The sequence below is a fragment of the Microtus ochrogaster genome, unplaced genomic scaffold, assembly GCF_000317375.1.
Source record: "Microtus ochrogaster isolate Prairie Vole_2 unplaced genomic scaffold, MicOch1.0 UNK2, whole genome shotgun sequence".
In the NCBI taxonomy this organism is placed as follows: Eukaryota; Metazoa; Chordata; class Mammalia; order Rodentia; family Cricetidae; genus Microtus; species Microtus ochrogaster.
This window is the reverse complement of record NW_004949100.1, coordinates 20,922,260-20,939,915: the sequence shown is the minus strand read 5'-3', so window position 1 is coordinate 20,939,915 and position 17,656 is coordinate 20,922,260. Positions and strand designations below refer to the sequence as shown.

General features: G+C 45.1%; 1 protein-coding gene across 1 annotated transcript in view; it reads left to right on the top strand.

Annotated features, from left to right (window-relative positions):
* Positions 1–463: 463 nt before the first annotated feature.
* The window catches only part of Actn2 (actinin alpha 2), a 66,310-nt gene continuing 49,117 nt past the window's right edge, over positions 464–17,656 (top strand). Inside the window, exon 1 of the mRNA XM_005365418.2 lies at positions 464–758. Within this exon, the coding sequence (XP_005365475.1) occupies positions 633–758 (126 nt within the window). The 5' untranslated portion in view covers positions 464–632. The remainder of the gene's footprint in view (positions 759–17,656) is intronic.

The following is a 17,656-nucleotide window of genomic DNA, read 5'->3' as shown; positions in this document are numbered from 1 at the left end:
GAGGCAGAAATAACTAAATCAGAGGAGGGAAAGAGGAGAAAGGAGAGGGAGAGGAAGGGGGGACTGGGCAGAAGTAATAGAGGGAGAAGGAAGAAGGGTGAGGGAGAGTTTTTGGCTAGCTCGTGGAGACACGGAAGACCTAACTTTGCAGCGGGTCTTCGGAACCCTTGAGTGCACTGCACGAGGTGGAACCAGGTCCACAGGTGTCATCTCCCCGGTTCTCGCGCTCCCTCTTTCTTTTCCCTCCCTCCCTCACTCCAGGTCGCTGTCCGAGGTGCCCCTAGGTCATCCCTGGGAGCCAACAGGGAACGGGTGGGCGGAGTCAAGCGGCGGGACCGGAGCGGGGCTAGCCTGCCAGCCAACCGCACGTGCTGGAAGCGGGGGAGTGGGCGGGGCCAGTTGCACGTGACTCTCAGTGGGCTTTTAATCCGCCGGGCGCTGCTTGCCGGCGTGCTGGTGCTTTGCCGGAGACTCTACGCCCAGGCGTGCCGCCCCAGGAACTGCGCGAAGGTCACTGCAGCCCGCCGCCTATCCAGCCACCCTCCCTCCATCCATTCATCCATCCATCTTCCGTCCGTCTGTCCATCCCTCGCACTGCGCTCTCTTCCCAGCCGCCTCAGCCGCCCAGCGCCATGAATCAGATAGAGCCCGGAGTGCAGTACAACTACGTCTACGACGAAGATGAGTACATGATCCAGGAGGAGGAGTGGGACCGAGACCTACTCCTCGACCCGGCCTGGGAGAAGCAGCAGAGGAAGGTCAGTAGGGTCCCTCACGCGTGTCTGTGTCCGGGTCCCCATGGGGTGGGAGGTGTCGCTGGCTGTGGTCACTAGAAGAGGCCCCCTGGTGGAGGTGCTGTGGTCCTTCTAGCCCCCCCCCCCCGCCCCACCCCGCATCAGAAAATACAGCACATACAGGGATAGGCAGGACACCCGTGTGTGTGTGTGTGTGTGTGTGTGTGTGTGTGTGTGTGTGTGTGTGTGTAAGTTAACATAAGTCAGGAAACAAATGGTGTTCGAAAGATTTTATTAGACTAGAATCTGAGAGTCTCGGTTGTGCTTTCGTCCATGACCTTGGCCTAAAGTTGTTCGGTGACAGGCCCTGCTCTTTTCGTTTGCCCCAAGCCTATCTCCCCACTAGGACACAAAAATGAAAACCCGCTCTTCCCAACCTTCCATAGGTCTGTCCCAAAGAGTAGTCGAAGACCATTTATTAAACATATTAGGCTCCTTAGCGAGGGATGCTGGAGAACCTTAGACATTCACCTACAAAGTAATAATCATTTCACAATCTATTTATAGTTCATTGAGGTAAGCACCCAGGGATGAAGGAGGCAGCCAGCTCCTAAGAGCTCCCTCCTCATTCCGGTGGGTGCTCTCTGGGGCCTAATGGAACATTCCACTAGTTCAGGGTTTTTTCTTGTTCTTCTTGGCTAAAACAAATAGGGAACGCTCACCAGGAGGCTTAGTTTCACCTAGATTTGGCTGGGCATAGAGCCTGGATGGTTCAATAAGACAACAGACTAACCCAGCATTGTGATAAAAAGCCAGTTTCCCAAGCCGGTGCTTCATGCCTACTCTTCCTTTTTTTTTTTTTTCCTGGGTATGAGAAAGGTGGATTTCCCTCCTCAAAGCCTACTTTCAAGTTGATGTGTAGCGTGACTGTAGGGTGCCTGAGGGTTTCTATGGATGATCGTCTGACATGTGTGGACAGTGAGTGTTTAATGTTGGAGATCTACGTACCATCTCTCCCAGTGGTGTGAGCAAGATGGGAAAAGGCTTGGGTAGTTACCAAAGGTTATTGGTTAAGCGCTACTTTTACATCAGTGTTTCTCCTTTCTTGTTTCCTCTCTCTTAAATCCCTAGTAACAGTTCTGTTCTTACTATGGCTTTGAAGCCCCTTGCCACCCCCACCTCATTCCCTAAGATGTCTGTCATCAGTCCCTTTTTTAGGAACAAGGGACTGAGGCCCATACATTTAGAAACTGAGTCTACTTACCGAGAGGGGGGCACATGGCCCTGAGGGTTATCCTTGTGCCATCTGGATGGGTCAGTGTGTAATCACTTGGTAAGAAGTTGAAAGTGGCTTAATTCTAACAATCTAAGTCTCATTTTGTTTTTTAATTTTCTCAACAAGTTTGATTACATTTTTCATGACTTAAAAAATAACTCAGCTTGTATGTTTTTGTTTTGAAGATTGGTCATTCCTTATAACTTATAATTCAGCTTAGGCATGGAACAAGAAGAATACCCATCATTTTTGAAAGCCAGAGTCTAGTTTCAGAAGTTTCTGTTGATTCTAAGAAAATACGGTACACAGCAGAAGAGACATTGTTAGTTTCTGAGGCCATATCGTTGCCTTCTGACAATAATTTAAAATGTATTTATAATATTTTTGTCTAAGTGGTATTGCCCCAATTTTTTTAATTTTAGGATTCCTGCGTGATCTGTTGTTACAATTGTAATAACACTTGAAGTATGTTATTCAATAGCTGAAATATTGAAAATATGAAAAACCTGACCCAGTTCAAAAAAAAATCTAAAAACTGTAAAAAAAAATCATTTTCCCCCTTAAGATATATTAAGCTGAATGTGGTATCACATACCCATAATCCCTGCACACAAGAGACTGAGCCAGGAGGATTGCTGCAAGTTGGAGGCTAGCCTGGAATACATTGGAAAAAAAGGAAAGAAAAAAAGACAGCTTAGGTGTTGGGGTAAGCAAAGCCCTGGCATGCTCAAAACACAGACCTGAACGGATGTGCACACAGATCTTTCCACTTTTGGTAGAGAACTTGCTGCAGTCAGTGAAACTGTGTGGAACCATGAGCTCAGTGCTGCCAGAGCAGTGGCCTCTATATTTGTCCTATGAGCCACTGTTGGAACCAGCAGACGAGATGCCATTGTTTCTATTGTGGGCCACCTTCTCTGCACTTGCCATTTCAGTGATATGCTGGGTATGTGATCTGTCAACAGATGCTGGTGGCTCTCAGTGACGTTGGTGGCATGCTAATGGATGTGGTGCCTAATTATACCCACAGTGCAGAGGCTTGGGGCTGTGGTAATCCCTGCCCCCTGCTGTGGAATGCCTTGCTGCAGAGGGCCTCAGCAACAGTAGAGTGCTTTTTTTTTTAAAAGGTCACTCAAGAGATGTTGGGCTTAGGCTGTGTGTGCTGGCATGCCCACCTTATCTGGGAGGAGGTATTGGGTCCATGGGGTAGACTCTACATGGTCTATAAAGATTGTGTTTTAAATTTAACTACACCTAAAAGATTGGAGAACAGCTCCTGGAGTGGTGAGATGGAACATTTAAGACGGCACTGAAGGCTAGGAAAGTAGCTCAATTGGTAGTGTTTATCTAGCATCCAGTGGTCCTAGGTCCAATCCCCAGTGCAACACAAACAGGGCATGGTGGTGTATGTCTCAGAAAAACAAAACAAAACAGGAAACAGGAATGGCAGCAGAGAGTATCAGGTTATACCTGGAGTTAGAGAGAAACTTTATCATACAGGACAGTTTAGGGGTTCTCATTTCCAGATAAGTCAGGCTGCCTCCAGGGCTTGTCAAAACCTTTAACACTGATGTTCTCCCACACACGTGGGTGTCTCAAAACAGGCTTCATCTCACCTGCAGGGAAGCCTAGGCGGATGGAAACCTGTCACGGCAGCAATCCTGAATGTGCACTGCCCCTGAAAGTACAGAACAGCTCTCTTTACCCTCGTGGGAGATGAGAGCAGGTCTTCAAAGAAAAGATTTATCTGTTTCCTGTTTCCGTACCTAAAGGGTCCTTCCTTCCCTCTACCTGCTTCTGTGATCATGACTTTTCTAGCTTGCAGGAACCCCAGTTCTGCTGCATTCTTTCCAGTTTAGATGGCCCCATTCTCTGTGGCGCTGTCTCCTAGCAGCCTGGCCACCCAGTAGCATGTGGCCAGTTGATGAGGCAGCCTGGAATGATAGGTGTGTGGGAGCAGCTGGCTACAGGGTGGGGATTAGTGGTCAGGATCTTTCGGACTGCCCCTTCTGTGTTCTGTGTGGGCTAAGGGCACTTAAGGGCATGAAGTCCAAGCCCTCAATATTGGGGATTGAACCTGCGGCTTCATATGTACTAGGCAAGAGCTCTACCACAGAGCCACATCCCCAGCTGTGACATGAACTCTTATTTTATTTTATTAATTTTTTTTTTGGATTTTTCGAGACAGGGTTTCTCCGTAGCTTTTTTTGGTTCCTGTCCTGGAACTAGCTCTTATAGACCAGGCTGGCCTCGAACTCACAGAGATCCGCCTGCCTCTGCCTCCCGAGTGCTGCCACCACTGCCCGGCTTGACATGAACTCTTGTGTGAGGTTTTCATCAGTAGAAAAGGAACTATTTGGACACACGAGCGAGCTGTGTAGTTTCTCAGATTCAGGAGACCCTGATGGTTCCCAGCTCTTCTTGGTTCTTTCTTGTTGAACTGCAGTTGAGTCCATACATCTTTCAAGCCTCGATTTGTTCATTTATGAAGCAAAGATAAGATTCTTTCATGTATCATCAGATTGTGCCTTAGTCAAGTGTTTAAGCCGAGTTAGTTCGCAGGGGCTTTATGTACTGCAAAGTGATCCATGTGTATTAAATGCTACTGTCGGTCTTATAAGGCAGCGCTTGTTAATTTGACCAGTTGGTCTGACAGTCATCATTACCATGCTTGGACTCAGGAGGGAGAGTGAAGTATAAGATTCAGTCCTTGGCGATCGGGATGTACTATTTTTGATAGAAGTAAAATATATACAACATGAGCTGGGCATGTAGCTCGGTGGTAGAACACTTGCTTAGTATGAACAAAACTCTAGATTCCATTCCTAGCACTAAACACACACACACACACACACACACACACACACACACACACACATTCCCAGAATAAAATATACATAATATAAAATATGCTATTTTATTTTAACATTTGTTTATTTAAAACATCATGTTAGCTATTTATTTTAAAAACTTTAACATTTGTCTGTATGTGCATAGGTGAATGCGTGCTATGGCTATGCATGCCGTGGATGTTAGAGGGTAACCTGTAGGAGTCAGTTTTCTCCTTTCATGATATAGATTATGGGGATCCAACTCAGGTTGTCAGGCTCAGAGACAAGCACTTCCAGCCGCTGAACCGTCTCACTGGCCCCCAGCTTTAACCATTTTAAGGGCACACAGTTCATAGGCATTATGTACATCACAAGCACTATTAATTGCCAGCTCTTTTCTATCATTCCATGCAGAAACTCTCCCTCTTTCTATGCCTGCTTCCCATGCTCCCCTTTCCTGGTGTACTTTCAAAGATAAGATTTGCAAGTGTGAATATTTAGCGCATAAGAATTGTTTAATACCAAATGCTGGTTGCTCACCTAAAGCTTAAAGTTCCCGGGAGGTGGAATAAGGAGAATCGTTGTGGGTGGAGAATAAGAAGAGAGTTCGCCAAAGGTTAGAAGTTGAACCAGGCTTGCACTGAATTAGTTGTTAGCTGAGCGGAGATGGGGAGAAACAGCCTTCTTGAATAGAGAAACCGTGTGGAGCCGTATGGCGGGTTTGGAGGGGAGATAAGGAGGGATCGTCAGTGGAGTAGAACTGATTTCTACGAGCCCTTTAGCACCAACAGGATGAGCTTCTCTCCGGTTTTATGGGGAGCCCCTTCCTTTTACCCCCTCATAGAGCTGCAGGGAACAATTTCAGAGGTAAACATGCAGAGAGGCAACTTGATCATCAGAGTCTAGCTCTGTACTCTTAAGCTCATTGTGTGAGGAAGTGTGAAGGTAGACTAGTTTCACCAAAACTGAAGATGCCAAGACACAGATAGAGCAAAGGTTGGAGAAAGTGCCGTCAAGTGGATGGCAGCGGGCATCATAGCCAGGCTGATGTGGGCGTCATTCTCCAGGCGACAAAGCTCCCGAGGTCTGAGCTAGGAAGAGCCTGGCTTATGGAAGTTTACTACTTCAGGGTTGATTCAGGCGGGGAGGGTCTAAGGTGGAAGCCTGCTATGGGGCCACGGGGATAGAGTGATGGCCATTAGAACGAACAGTTAATGGATGCGTTATCCAGGGAGGCATCCGCTAGAGAGAAATGAGGACCACATAACCACCTGGACCATAGTAGGCTGTTGGACCAATCCAATTCAGCAGATGTGATCTTCCCAATAAGTGTCCCTGCACCGACAACTGGCGACAGAGGCACTGACAATAACAGTGTCTAATGAGAACATCTCTTTATCAGCCAGAAGACTGTCTGGATGGACGCTACTAACAGGATGTATCATTATTTAGCACAGGGCATGAACGGCTCCATCCAAAGTGGCTAGTCCCCGCATCTAGGGAGGAGAGATTAGAGTTCTAGATAGCCTTACAGGGCTAGAGCAAGCTTTGGGAGTAGAGAGATAAGGAAGTAAGGATAGAACTCTTAGGTGAGATTTAGGAAGCCCACACATCCCACCCAAGGAAACAGTTGTGACAAATACATGCTTAGTTTGCCTGAGAGGTTCAAGATGCTCCAAATCACTGATTTTATCTTTCGTCGTTGGGAATAGGATGCGCCCTGTCCTTTCAGGCAGATTCACCAAGTAAGAAACGTGAGACCAAAATACGGTTTTCTTTGCACGTGGGAGGAGGAAGAGAAGTCTTAACTGGGAACCGCAATTAACGCAGTGTCAGTGAGCTGTCAGAAAGCCTGCAGTTGGTTGCTGCAGCTAGGAGACGCCCATGGAAAAGGCGCAGGCTGGAGTGGGCGGGGAGCCGTGCAGAGGAGTCGGTATGGAATCCGTTGGAGGACAGTCAGATCTCTGCCTCCGTTTCCCTGGGAACGGGACTCCTTCTTCCAGAAGGAAGAGAATGCTAATGGTGGGGAGGTAAACTTAAATGCTGCGCTCTGCCGATTTCAGAGGAAGGGAACTCTTCTTCAGTGCAGGAACGTGGCCTCCTGCGTGTTCAGTGTATGCAGGTTCACGTGTGTGTGTGGAGGGGGTGGACAGAGGTTAATATTAGGTGTCATACTCAGTCTCTTCCCACCTTATTATTTTGAGGCAGGATGTTTTATCAGTGAGAGACCCGAAACTCACTGATTCAGCGAGACTGCCTGGCCTACACTAGAGAGCCTCCTGTCTCGGCCTCCTTAGCACGAGGTTTTACAGATACATGCCTCTGGAACTGATTTTTTACTTGTATGCTGGGGTTCTGAATTCAGATCCTCATGTTTAAGCAACAGGCTCTTTACTGATTGAGCCCTCTTGCCAGGGTCTTTCCATAGAAGTCCCAGGAAAGTTTTAATGCCGTTTTTTTGTTGTTGTTGTTGTGTTCTGCACAAACACGGGTCTGAGCATGGGCTCACCCAGGCATAAACACACTCTTCCCCCAGTGTTCTAACCTGGAAAGTGACGGGAATTGGCACCTCAGCCCTGGTGGTGAGCAGATGAATGGACATAGCGTGAATGTCACTGTCATTCTCTTCCCAAAGTCACTGATGGCTGTATCAAGAAGCCATCCTGTCTCCTACATGTTTGTGGTCCATCAGTTCCTGGTTCCCATGGTGTCACATCCTGATGTCCTTCCTCTAGACCCACTCCTTCTTCTTCTCGTCCCTTTGCTAAGTCCTTCATGCTTCCACACTCCCTGGCCTAGCAAAGGTGGTGGTTTCCTGTACAGTTCTTTCCCTGTGCGCTGGCTTGTCACCAGCTTTTTCCCATGGCTCTGCGAAGAACATGAGCCTAGTTGAGGTGCCTGTTGCTGCTACCACCACCACCATTTCCTTCCCGTCTTCCCATTCTCTTCTCCTCCTCTTTCTTTTTGACAGTATTGGAAACTGAACCCAAGGCTTAGTGAATCTCAGGAAAGGACTTGACTATAGAGCTATAACTCCAGACCCCCTTCCCCAGTTCTTAAAGGTCCCCCCCCCCGTTGTCCTTCATCGTGTTTTACCCGCTCCTTTATCTTATATACATCCCCCTCTCCTCCCTCCACTTCTAAGAGCCAATCTCCCCATCTCCCATCCCAGCATCTCCGCTCTGGGAGGCCTGCCTGCTGGGATGGGAGTGTCTTGATACGCTGTCTCCTCACCAGGGCTCAAAGGGGCTCACCTTTGCAGCCCCAGCCCTCTCATTACACAGAGGCCTTGCTCATATTTATTGAATGAACAGATTATGAATCATCTTTCTAAAAACAGTGAATATAATTCGTTTTTTAATTAAAAATTAAACAAAAGTTTAAAAAGTTTTTTTAAAGTTATGTGTATGTGTGGGTGGGGTATGCATATGTGTACAGTTTTTCTTGGATGCCAGAAGGCATTTGATCCCTTGGAGCTGGAGCTACAGGTGGTTATGAGATGTTTCCAGCTCTCTATGTTCCCCTGGTACCCTGATAGAGCCTTTCAGCAGCGATCCCAGATCTACTTCCTGGAGTAGAAGCCTGGGGCTCCACTACCACAGAATGGAACATCTCTTACTTCATGAGACAGTTCACACTTTCAATGGAAGCTAAAGCTGTGAGGGATTGTTTGAGGGTGTACGCTCAAGTCTTTCTGCCCACTACTGGTGGACTTTATCAAAGGTGACATCATTGAAAATTTGTAAGGATTACTGAAAAACATAGATTTTTTTTCATCTTAACATACCAGGTGTAGAGTTAAACATCAGTATTAATTTACACACACACACACACACACACACACACACACAAGCACATATACATATTTTTCCTCCTTTCTGAGGCAGCATTTCAGTTTATAGACTGTGGTGGCCTTGAACCCTTTTTTTAAAAACACTTATTTATTTATTTATTTATTTATTTATTTATTTATTTATTTATTTATTTATTTATTATGTATACAATATTCTGTCTGTATGCCCAAAGGCCAGAAGAGGGCACCAGACCTCATTACAGATGGTTGTGAGCCACCATGTGGTTGCTGGGAATTGAACTCAGGACCTTTGGAAGAGCAGGCAATGCTCTTAACCTCTGAGCCATCTCTCCAGTCCTGGCCTTGAACTCTTGCTCCTTCCTGCCCTGTCTTCCAAGTGCTGGAATTACAGGCACGAGTCACCACTTCAAACTCCCTATTTCATCATTTAAAAAACTAAGATAGGTCATCTGTACATAGATATTTTATCTGAAGATTAAAAAGCACAACTATTTTCCATATGGATAATTTTAGTCATGAAAATGGTAAGGGACACACAGAATGTTGCCAGCTCAGAGAGTCACCTGTAGAGAATTTGTTTGTTTGTTTGTTTGAAAGCACAGTGGGTCAGCAGATGGCTCAGGGGTAAGGGCGCTTTCCACTAAGAGTGACAACTTGAGTTTGATTCCTAGGACCTACACGGTAGGAGAGAACCAGCTCCTGGAGTTGTCCTCTGACTCCCACGTGTACTGTAGAACACATGCATACACAGAAATAAATAAATGTACTTTTAGAATTGTTTTTAAAAGGAAACAAACATGCTGATGAGAGACAGGCGAGCTGGAAAGATACACGCTGTGGGTTCACGTTTTACACACTTTTATGCAATTTGAAGTGATTGGCGATTCTGTTGAATATTTTGGCCGTGTATGTTAGATTTTTGAGACAGACCTTTTTTCAATATAATGCTAATCCCCAAATTAAGAGCAAAACCCAAGCAGACAGGAAAAGTGTTATTTTAATGTATGGATTTTCTTTTCTTTTTACAAGTGGGCTTTAAAAAGGTGTGTGTAGGAAGGGATTTTGGCACATCATTCTGGTACCCTAAACTCTTCACTGTATGAAGTGGAGGCGTAACTGTTTTGAGAATTTCTAGACACCATTTTAATCATGTCTATATCACCGCTTGATTTCACAAAAATCGTGCAAGACACACATTTTTATCTTCAGTTTTTACTCAGCGATGTGGAGTCGCCTGCCGAATGGCTACTGAAGATGGGGAAACGGTAGCTAGAAAATGCACACCGAATTTTGTCTGAATAAAAAAAATTACATTTTCTTTTACAATTAAAATGCAGTCAAAGAATAGAGTTACCAGTTACTTTATTGCATATTTTTGGGCTCTAAGTGGTAAAACTAGTCTTCAGGTCCAAACTTCTTAGCTCTAAGGGTAGGTTAGAAAGGGGTGGGTGGTGGCTCAAGAGACGACCTCTTGGGAAGAGCACTTAGCTGCTTTTACAAAACACCCAGGCTTGGTTCCTAGCACCTACATGGCGGGTTACAACCATCTGTAATTCCAGTTTCAGGGAACCTGAAGTCCTTTTCTGGTCTCTGTAGAAACTAGGCACTCAAGGGGGTGCCTTGCTAGACATGCAGGCAAGATACCCATACAAGTAAATAAAAAAAAAAAAGATATTCAACTAGTTCTGTTTTCGTTGCTCTCTGCTCAGATCTGTAACCAACAACCTAGAGCAAAAGTCTAGAATTTTAGCTGGGACTATATAGCACAGTTAGTATAATGCCTGCCCCAATGCATGAAGCCCCTTGTTTGATCACCAACACTACACAAACCCACTGTGGGGGCACCTACAATCCCAGCATGTAGCAGGCGAAGGCAGGAGAATCAGAAGATCAAAGTCATCCTCAGCTATACAGAGAGCAAGATGGCTCAGAGGGTAAAGGTGCTAGCTAGTATTTGTGTTTAATCCTGGGAACCCAAAGGTGGAAGGAGAGGACCGACTCCTCAGTGTTGTCCTGTGACCTCCACAGTTGGATTGTGGTATGTGTACAGCCATATCCTCCCCCTACAACACAAAATAAATATATGTAATAGAAAATTAAAACATGAAATTCTTAATGCTGACTCCCAAAACTACATTGGGGCGGGGGCGGGTAAGCACCTGTCAACTGAGCTGATTTTGGCCCCCACCTCACTTTTTGTGACAGTCTCTTGCTGTGCACCCAGACTCATTTTGAACTGAAAGTTCCCCAACCTCAGCTTCTCAAGTGCCAGGGTTAAAGACTGGTACCTCCGTGCTTGGCTTTTAAGTCAATGAGAGACTGTTTTACCACTATTGTCTGATGTCGTTAAGGTCCTTAATCAAGAACACAAAGCCCCCAAGTGGAGTTACCTCCTTCAGGGAAGCAAAATATGGTGTGTTTAAAGCCAAGAGTTGAGGTTAGAGCTGTCCTCCCACAGATGTCTGTCTGTCTGCAAGAACACATTCTGAGGTCAGATCTCCCTGGAGATTCAGCCTAAAGTGTTGAAAAATGATAGTGCAGAGAATCACATTATGCTTAAATAAATTTTGATTTTATTTATTTGACTTCTTGTTATGAAAATTTTCAAAAATGTGTAGAAACAGAATAAAATACATCCATTCCTCTCATGATGAGAAAGAGCCAAGTTTCACAAATAGGGGCTGTTCAGTGTTCAAAGGAAAAGGGATATTTATGTTACAAACACTTTGCAGGATAGCTACTAGGCCCCAGTTAATGGGCATTGGTGGTTTACCCAGGATTTACTGTTCGTTTTGTTTTTCCTGTCTTCTTTGCAGTCTAGGAAGCAAATCAAGAGCTTCACATACTGAACTACATTGCCAGCCTCCTTTTGCTTTATATTTTAACACAGGATCTCAACAATGTGTCCAGGCTTGCTTGGAGCTCACTCTGTACCTCAGACAGGCCTTAAACTCATGATTCTCCTGTCTCAGCCTTCCAAGCAGATGAGACAGCAGGCATGCGGCACTAAGTCCTGCTGCCTCTCCTGGTTTTGAAGCCTTCCTTCCTCCCCAAGGTCCTGTGCTTGCTGCTGGGCTTCCTCTGTGCTCCATCTGTGCCCCACTAACCCTAAGACCCAAATTCTAATCTCTGAAGCTCTTGACATGACATTTTAATCATCAAAGAAGGTTACTAATACCTAGCTTTCTGGGATCACCAGTATTTTGTTTTATTTTTAAAGATTACTATTTTATATGTATAGATATTTTTCTACACGCATTCCTGTGCACTATGTGGGTGCCTGGTGCCCATGGAGGCCAAAGACGAAGTTGGATCCCATGGAAATGGAGTTACAGACCGTTAGGAACTACCATGTGGATGCTGGGAGCTTAACCTGGGTCCTCTACAGGGGCAGCCAGTGATCTTAATGGCTGAGCATTCCTCCTGCTGGGGACCGACTTAAATCTGTGTGTCTCTATTACTTTTTGTTCATTTTATGTGCTGTGTACCTGGTTTCATAAGCATTTATTCTCATGCATCATGCAATTTGATATTAATCTGCACCAGGCATTAAGAATGCTTATTTGTACATTTGAAGAGCTAAAATTTAAATGTTATTTAAATACATGAACTAGGAAGCTAGAGAGAAGACTTGGTGGTTAAGGGCATGTTGCTGCCCCTCCTGAAGACCTATGTTCAATTCTGAATACCCATTTTAGGTGGCTTTCAATCACCTGTAACTCCAACTCCAGGGAATCAGATGCCCTCTTCTGGCCTTCTTAAGCAACTGCACACACACACACATACACACTCGCATGCACATAAATAAAAACAAATCTTTAAATATCTGAATCCATAGCAAAGTCAGGCATCTTGCTTTGTTTTTCTAATAGTTTAAGACTTCTCAGAATTACAGGAATTCATTTCTAAGTTTGGGTGCTTGAAAATTTAGGGATAAATATATTTATGGTGTTCTGAAGTCATGTTATAGGAGCCATTTCCTTTAATTCCCTAGTGAGACACAGGTGGTGTGTTACTGCTGGAGCCCTTTAAGGACTTGGTCAGGAAGCAGGAAAAACCATGTCAGAGATGCCTGGTGTGTGACAGTGGCCTCTATTGCTGGAACTGGCATCTGGTAACTGGATCTGCAGGATTCCAAAGGATTTGTCTTCCTCAGTTCCAGCTTGGACAGGGTGTACCTCCGTCCTTTGAACTGCAGCATGTGGTGTTGGAACACAGGGGTTTTCACATGAATATGCCAAGAATCTTTAGTTATCACCTTAGTAAGAGATGAGCGTCATCTGGGCTGGTGGTCTGTGCCTGTAGGATCAGGATCTCAAGGTCACCCTCAGTACACATCAAGTGTAAGGACAATCTAGGCTCCATAAGACTCTCAGAGAGAGAGAGAGAGAGAGAGAGAGAGAGAGAGAGAGACAGACAGACAGACAGACAGACAGACAGACACAGAGAGAGAGAGAGAGAGAGAAGTACACTTCAGAAAGCTGTTTGGGAATATGGAAAATTAGCACAGTAAAATGAATTAGCATAATTGTAGATAAACAGGGAAGAGAAAAATTGGGAATCTGGGCTAGCAAATTTTTGTATAATTTTGGGCTTGGAGTTAAAGTTCAGATGGTAGAAAACTTGCCAGTTGTACATGAAGCCCTGGGTTCCATCTTCACACCTCATACAAACCAAGCTTGGTGGTATATGTTTGTAACCCTGCATTAGGAATAGAAGTAAAAGGATCAGCTAGTGGTTCAAAGCCAGCCTCAGCTGCACTGGGAGTTCAAGGCCAGCCTCAGCTACACAGGAATTTAAGGTCAGCCTCAGCTACATAGGGAGTTTAAGACCAGCTTGGAAGATAAGAGATACTCAATTTTTCCCCCCATTTATGGTGCAAGCTTTAAACCAACCCAGGGCCTGATATATTTAAGGCAAGTGCTATACCGCTGAGCTACATCCCAACAGTCCACATTATTTAAATTTTTAAGAAACTTTTTGCATTTATTTAGTATTTGTGTGTGTGTGTGTGTGTGCACACCCATGTGCTGTGGAGATCAAAGGACAACTTTCAGGGGTCGATTCTCCTCACCACGTGAATTCCAAGGACTGAGCTCAGGTTATCAGGCTTGGGGTAAGCGCCTTTACCCCACTGAGCCCAGTGACTTGCTGGCCCTCCAGATTATTTCTCTAAACTGTATTTCAAAGTACTTGCCGCCAGGTGGTGGTGGTGCACGCCTTTAATCCCAGCACTCGGGAGGCAGAGACAGGCGGATCTCTGTGAGTTCGAGACCAGCCTGGTCTACAAGAGCAGGACAGGCTCCAAAACCACAGAGAAACCCTGTCTCGAAAAACCAAAAAAAAAAAAAAAACAAAACAAAACAAAACAAAAACAACAAAGTACTTGCCTAAGTGATGTGTGTTCATTGTGAAATATGAAGGTGAGAGACAGTGAAAAGGCATATGTCAGAGAAAAACTGAAACTTTTTGTCCCAGTGCCTCCTAGATGGCTGTGAGCAGTGGTGTAGAAGCATGTGCTTTAAACCACAGTGTGGAATCATCTGCAATAGCTCAAAAAATAAAGAAAAACAAAAACAAAACAAAAAAACACACTTCATTCTGCACTTTTGTGAGCATTTCTAGGGAGCTTTCTTTAAAATTAAAAACAAAAGTTGAGCGGTGCTGGCGCATGCTTTTAAGCCCAGCACTTAGGAGACAGAGGCAGGAGGATCTCTGTGAGTTTGAGACCAGCCTGGTTTATAAGAGCTAGTTCCAGGACAGGCTCCAAAGCTACAGAGAAGCCTTGTCTCAGAAAAAAAAAAAATTAATGTGTATAGATGTCTTGCCTACATGTATGCCTGTTTACCTACCAATGCATACCTGGTGCCTGTGAAGGTCAGAAGGGGGCATCAAGGGCATCTGGAACTAGAGCAACAGCCTGTTGTTGGGAGTGTTGGGAACTGAACGCAGGTCTCCAGGAAGAGTAAGTAGTTGGTGCTCTTCATCTCTGAGCCATCTCTCCTTAGGGAACCTTCCTAATGGAGAAATCCCAGCCTGGCTACCTGCTGTGTGGAGTCAGCAGGATGCTGGAAAAGCCCAACTTCCCTGTGTTTTTGCCATATGGTGAGCGTTCCCCCCATATGTAAGGAAAGCTGTGCCTGTACCTGGCTGAGGTCTGGGGCAGCAATGCAGACGGTGTGGTGCATTCCAGAAAGCTGCTTCCTCCCAAATAAATGCTTTCATCCCTCTGTGTAGGCAGCCATTTATTTGGGTCCCCCCAGAATAGTAACAGTATGGTGAACTTGAATTAAAGAATAGTTTGCTGTCTGTGTAATACAAGCTGCTTCCCCAGTTTCTGGATGGGCTGGGGGGGGAAACATCAGCGTGCTTTTTTTTAAGCTTTGGATTCACTCAGGAAGAGAATGAGCAAAGTATACTAAACTGAGCAACAGTTGGGCATGCCCTGCAGGGAGCTCCGGGCCATGCCTGGCTCCCTCGCTACTGGGGAGCCAGTTATTTTGGGAAGCATAGCTCAGGATCAATCCCATGGTTACTAGTAAGCCCTTGGAGGAATTCTCTACCCATCTCATGCAAGTCGGGAGGCAGTTGTGACCCCACAGAACACCAGGCTAGTGGGTGAGCTGGGCTCTTGGCCTAGCACAACATTAAAGCGTGCAGGAGGACCCCAGTAGCTTTCGTGTGAGCCTCTGTGTTCACGCCACCCACTTCACCTTTTACAGAGAAAGTGGATTAGACTTTCATCATGAAGATGCTGGCTCAGTTTAACATACGTGTCTAGCCTTAAAATAGTCGAGGAAGAATCCCATAGTTCTTGTCTTCACTGTTGACAGTTAAAAGGCTTTTTCAAGATCAGCTGTGACCCTTCTTTAGAAGAGAGGATGTATGGGAACTAGGTGTGACTCAGTGACAGAGCACTTACCCAGCCTATGCCAGAGCCCTGGGTTCCACTCCCAACACTGGGGAAAAAATTAGCAGAAGAGGTCATATATATCAGCTTAAAACTTTTTTTCTGTTTTCTTATTCAATTTCTTACTCATTTAGTGTGTGTGTGTGTGTGTGTGTGTGTGTGTGTGTGTGTGTGTGTGTGTGTGTGTGTAAGCACTTGTAAGCATGCTTGTGGAGGTTTAAGGGCAACTTTAGGAGCTGGTTCTTCTCTTGTGTGGGTCCCAAGTGTCAAACTCAGTTTGTCAGGCTTGATGATCAGCCCTTTTGCCTGATAAGCAGTAGGTTTTTTGTTTGTTTGCTTGTTTTAAATTTTGTTTTAAACCCAAGTGTGGTGGCACATGGGCAGGAGGATCTCTGTGAGTACCACGCCAGCAAGGATTACATAGAAAGACCCTGTCTAAAAACCAAAAAAAAAAAAAAAAAAAAAAACAAAAAATTGTTTTGTGAGACCGGAGAGATGGCTTAGCTGTTAAGAGCCTCAGGTGCTCTTTTTGAGGACCCAGGTTTGATTCCCAGCACCCACATAACTCAGAGCTACATGTATCTTCTGACCTCCATGGACACCAGACACATACATGGTGCAGACACATGCAGGCAAAACACCCATACACATAAAAATAAAAAGAAATAAATAAACGTTTTAAAGGTTGTTTTGAGAATTTGAACAACGTTCCTTGAGTGAGCTTGCATTATCAGCTAGCCTGAGTGCTCAGAGCCTCAGTGTGTTTGTTCTCAGCAGACAGCTCAACTCCAAGGTAAGGGTGTCAGGACATGAGTAATCACAGCTGAAAAACAAGACACGGGAGCGTGAGTAATGGGACTTCTGCAAGCAGCGACGGAGTGCTGTGGGACTTCTCCCGAGCGGGAGATCAACAGATGGAAGCTGCTTGGCTTCTTCATAAATGTAAGATCTCTGTGAGGCAGAAAAAATGCTAAATAAGCCAACCTAAATCCAACATTGCTTATGGATTCAGTATCAGAGGGAATGTGAGGATACAGATTGGGTTCCATTTAGTTTTGACCTTTTGAAACTGGCCTCACTATATAGCTAGAACTCATTGTGTAGTCCAGGCTAGCCTGAAAAATCACGGTGTAGTCCAGGCTTGGCCTTGAACTCCTGATCCTCCTGCCTCTTTGTCCCTTATTTTAGGGTGTCAGGTATGCGCCACCATGCCTGGTTATGTTGTGCTTTAAGGGAAAATTTGACATGGAAAAGTGATGTGGGAAGCCATGATTTAGGACAGTTAGTGGTTTTGTGGGACAAAAGAGGCATACTGCAATGTAAGAACAAGTAATAGATGCCTTGCTCCTGTCTTAAGTACTGTTTACTTTCATCAAAATTCATCAAGTTTAAGTTGGAGGAATAGATTATTGGGTAAAAGCTCTTGCTGTACAAGCAAGAGGACCCAAGTTCAAATCCCCAACACCCATGTAAAAGCTGGGTGTGACTGTGTGCACCTGTAACCCCAGCAATGTGTGGGAGCAGAGATGGGAGTTGTTGGCTGCTAGCCTAGCTCCAAGTTTAATGAGAGACCCTGTCCGAAAGGAACAAGGAAAAGAGGGATAGAACGGGACACCCAACATTCTCTTTTGACGGGCACTCTTCTAGACATGGAACCTGTACATATCCATCTCATGGATAATATATTAACATAATTATATATTATAACGATATTACAATATACATAGTAGTGGTAAAGAGCACTGTTGCCTCGCAGAGAACTGAGTTCAGTTCCCAGCACCCACATTGCTTGGCTCATGCTACCTGTTGTTCTAAGCCCCATGTGCATATGCCCACGTACAATAATAAATCTTAAAGATTATATGTTAGCTGGGTGATGATGATGATGATGATGTATGCACGCCTTTAATCCCAGCACTTGGGAAGCAGAGGCAGGTGGATTTCTGAGTTTAAGGTCAGACAACCAGAGCTGTTGCACAGAGGAAACCCTGTCACATAAAACAAACAAAACAAAACAAAAGATTACACATTAGAGAGCCGGGCAATGGTGGCGCACGCCTTTAATCCCAGCACTCGGGAGGCAGAGGCAGG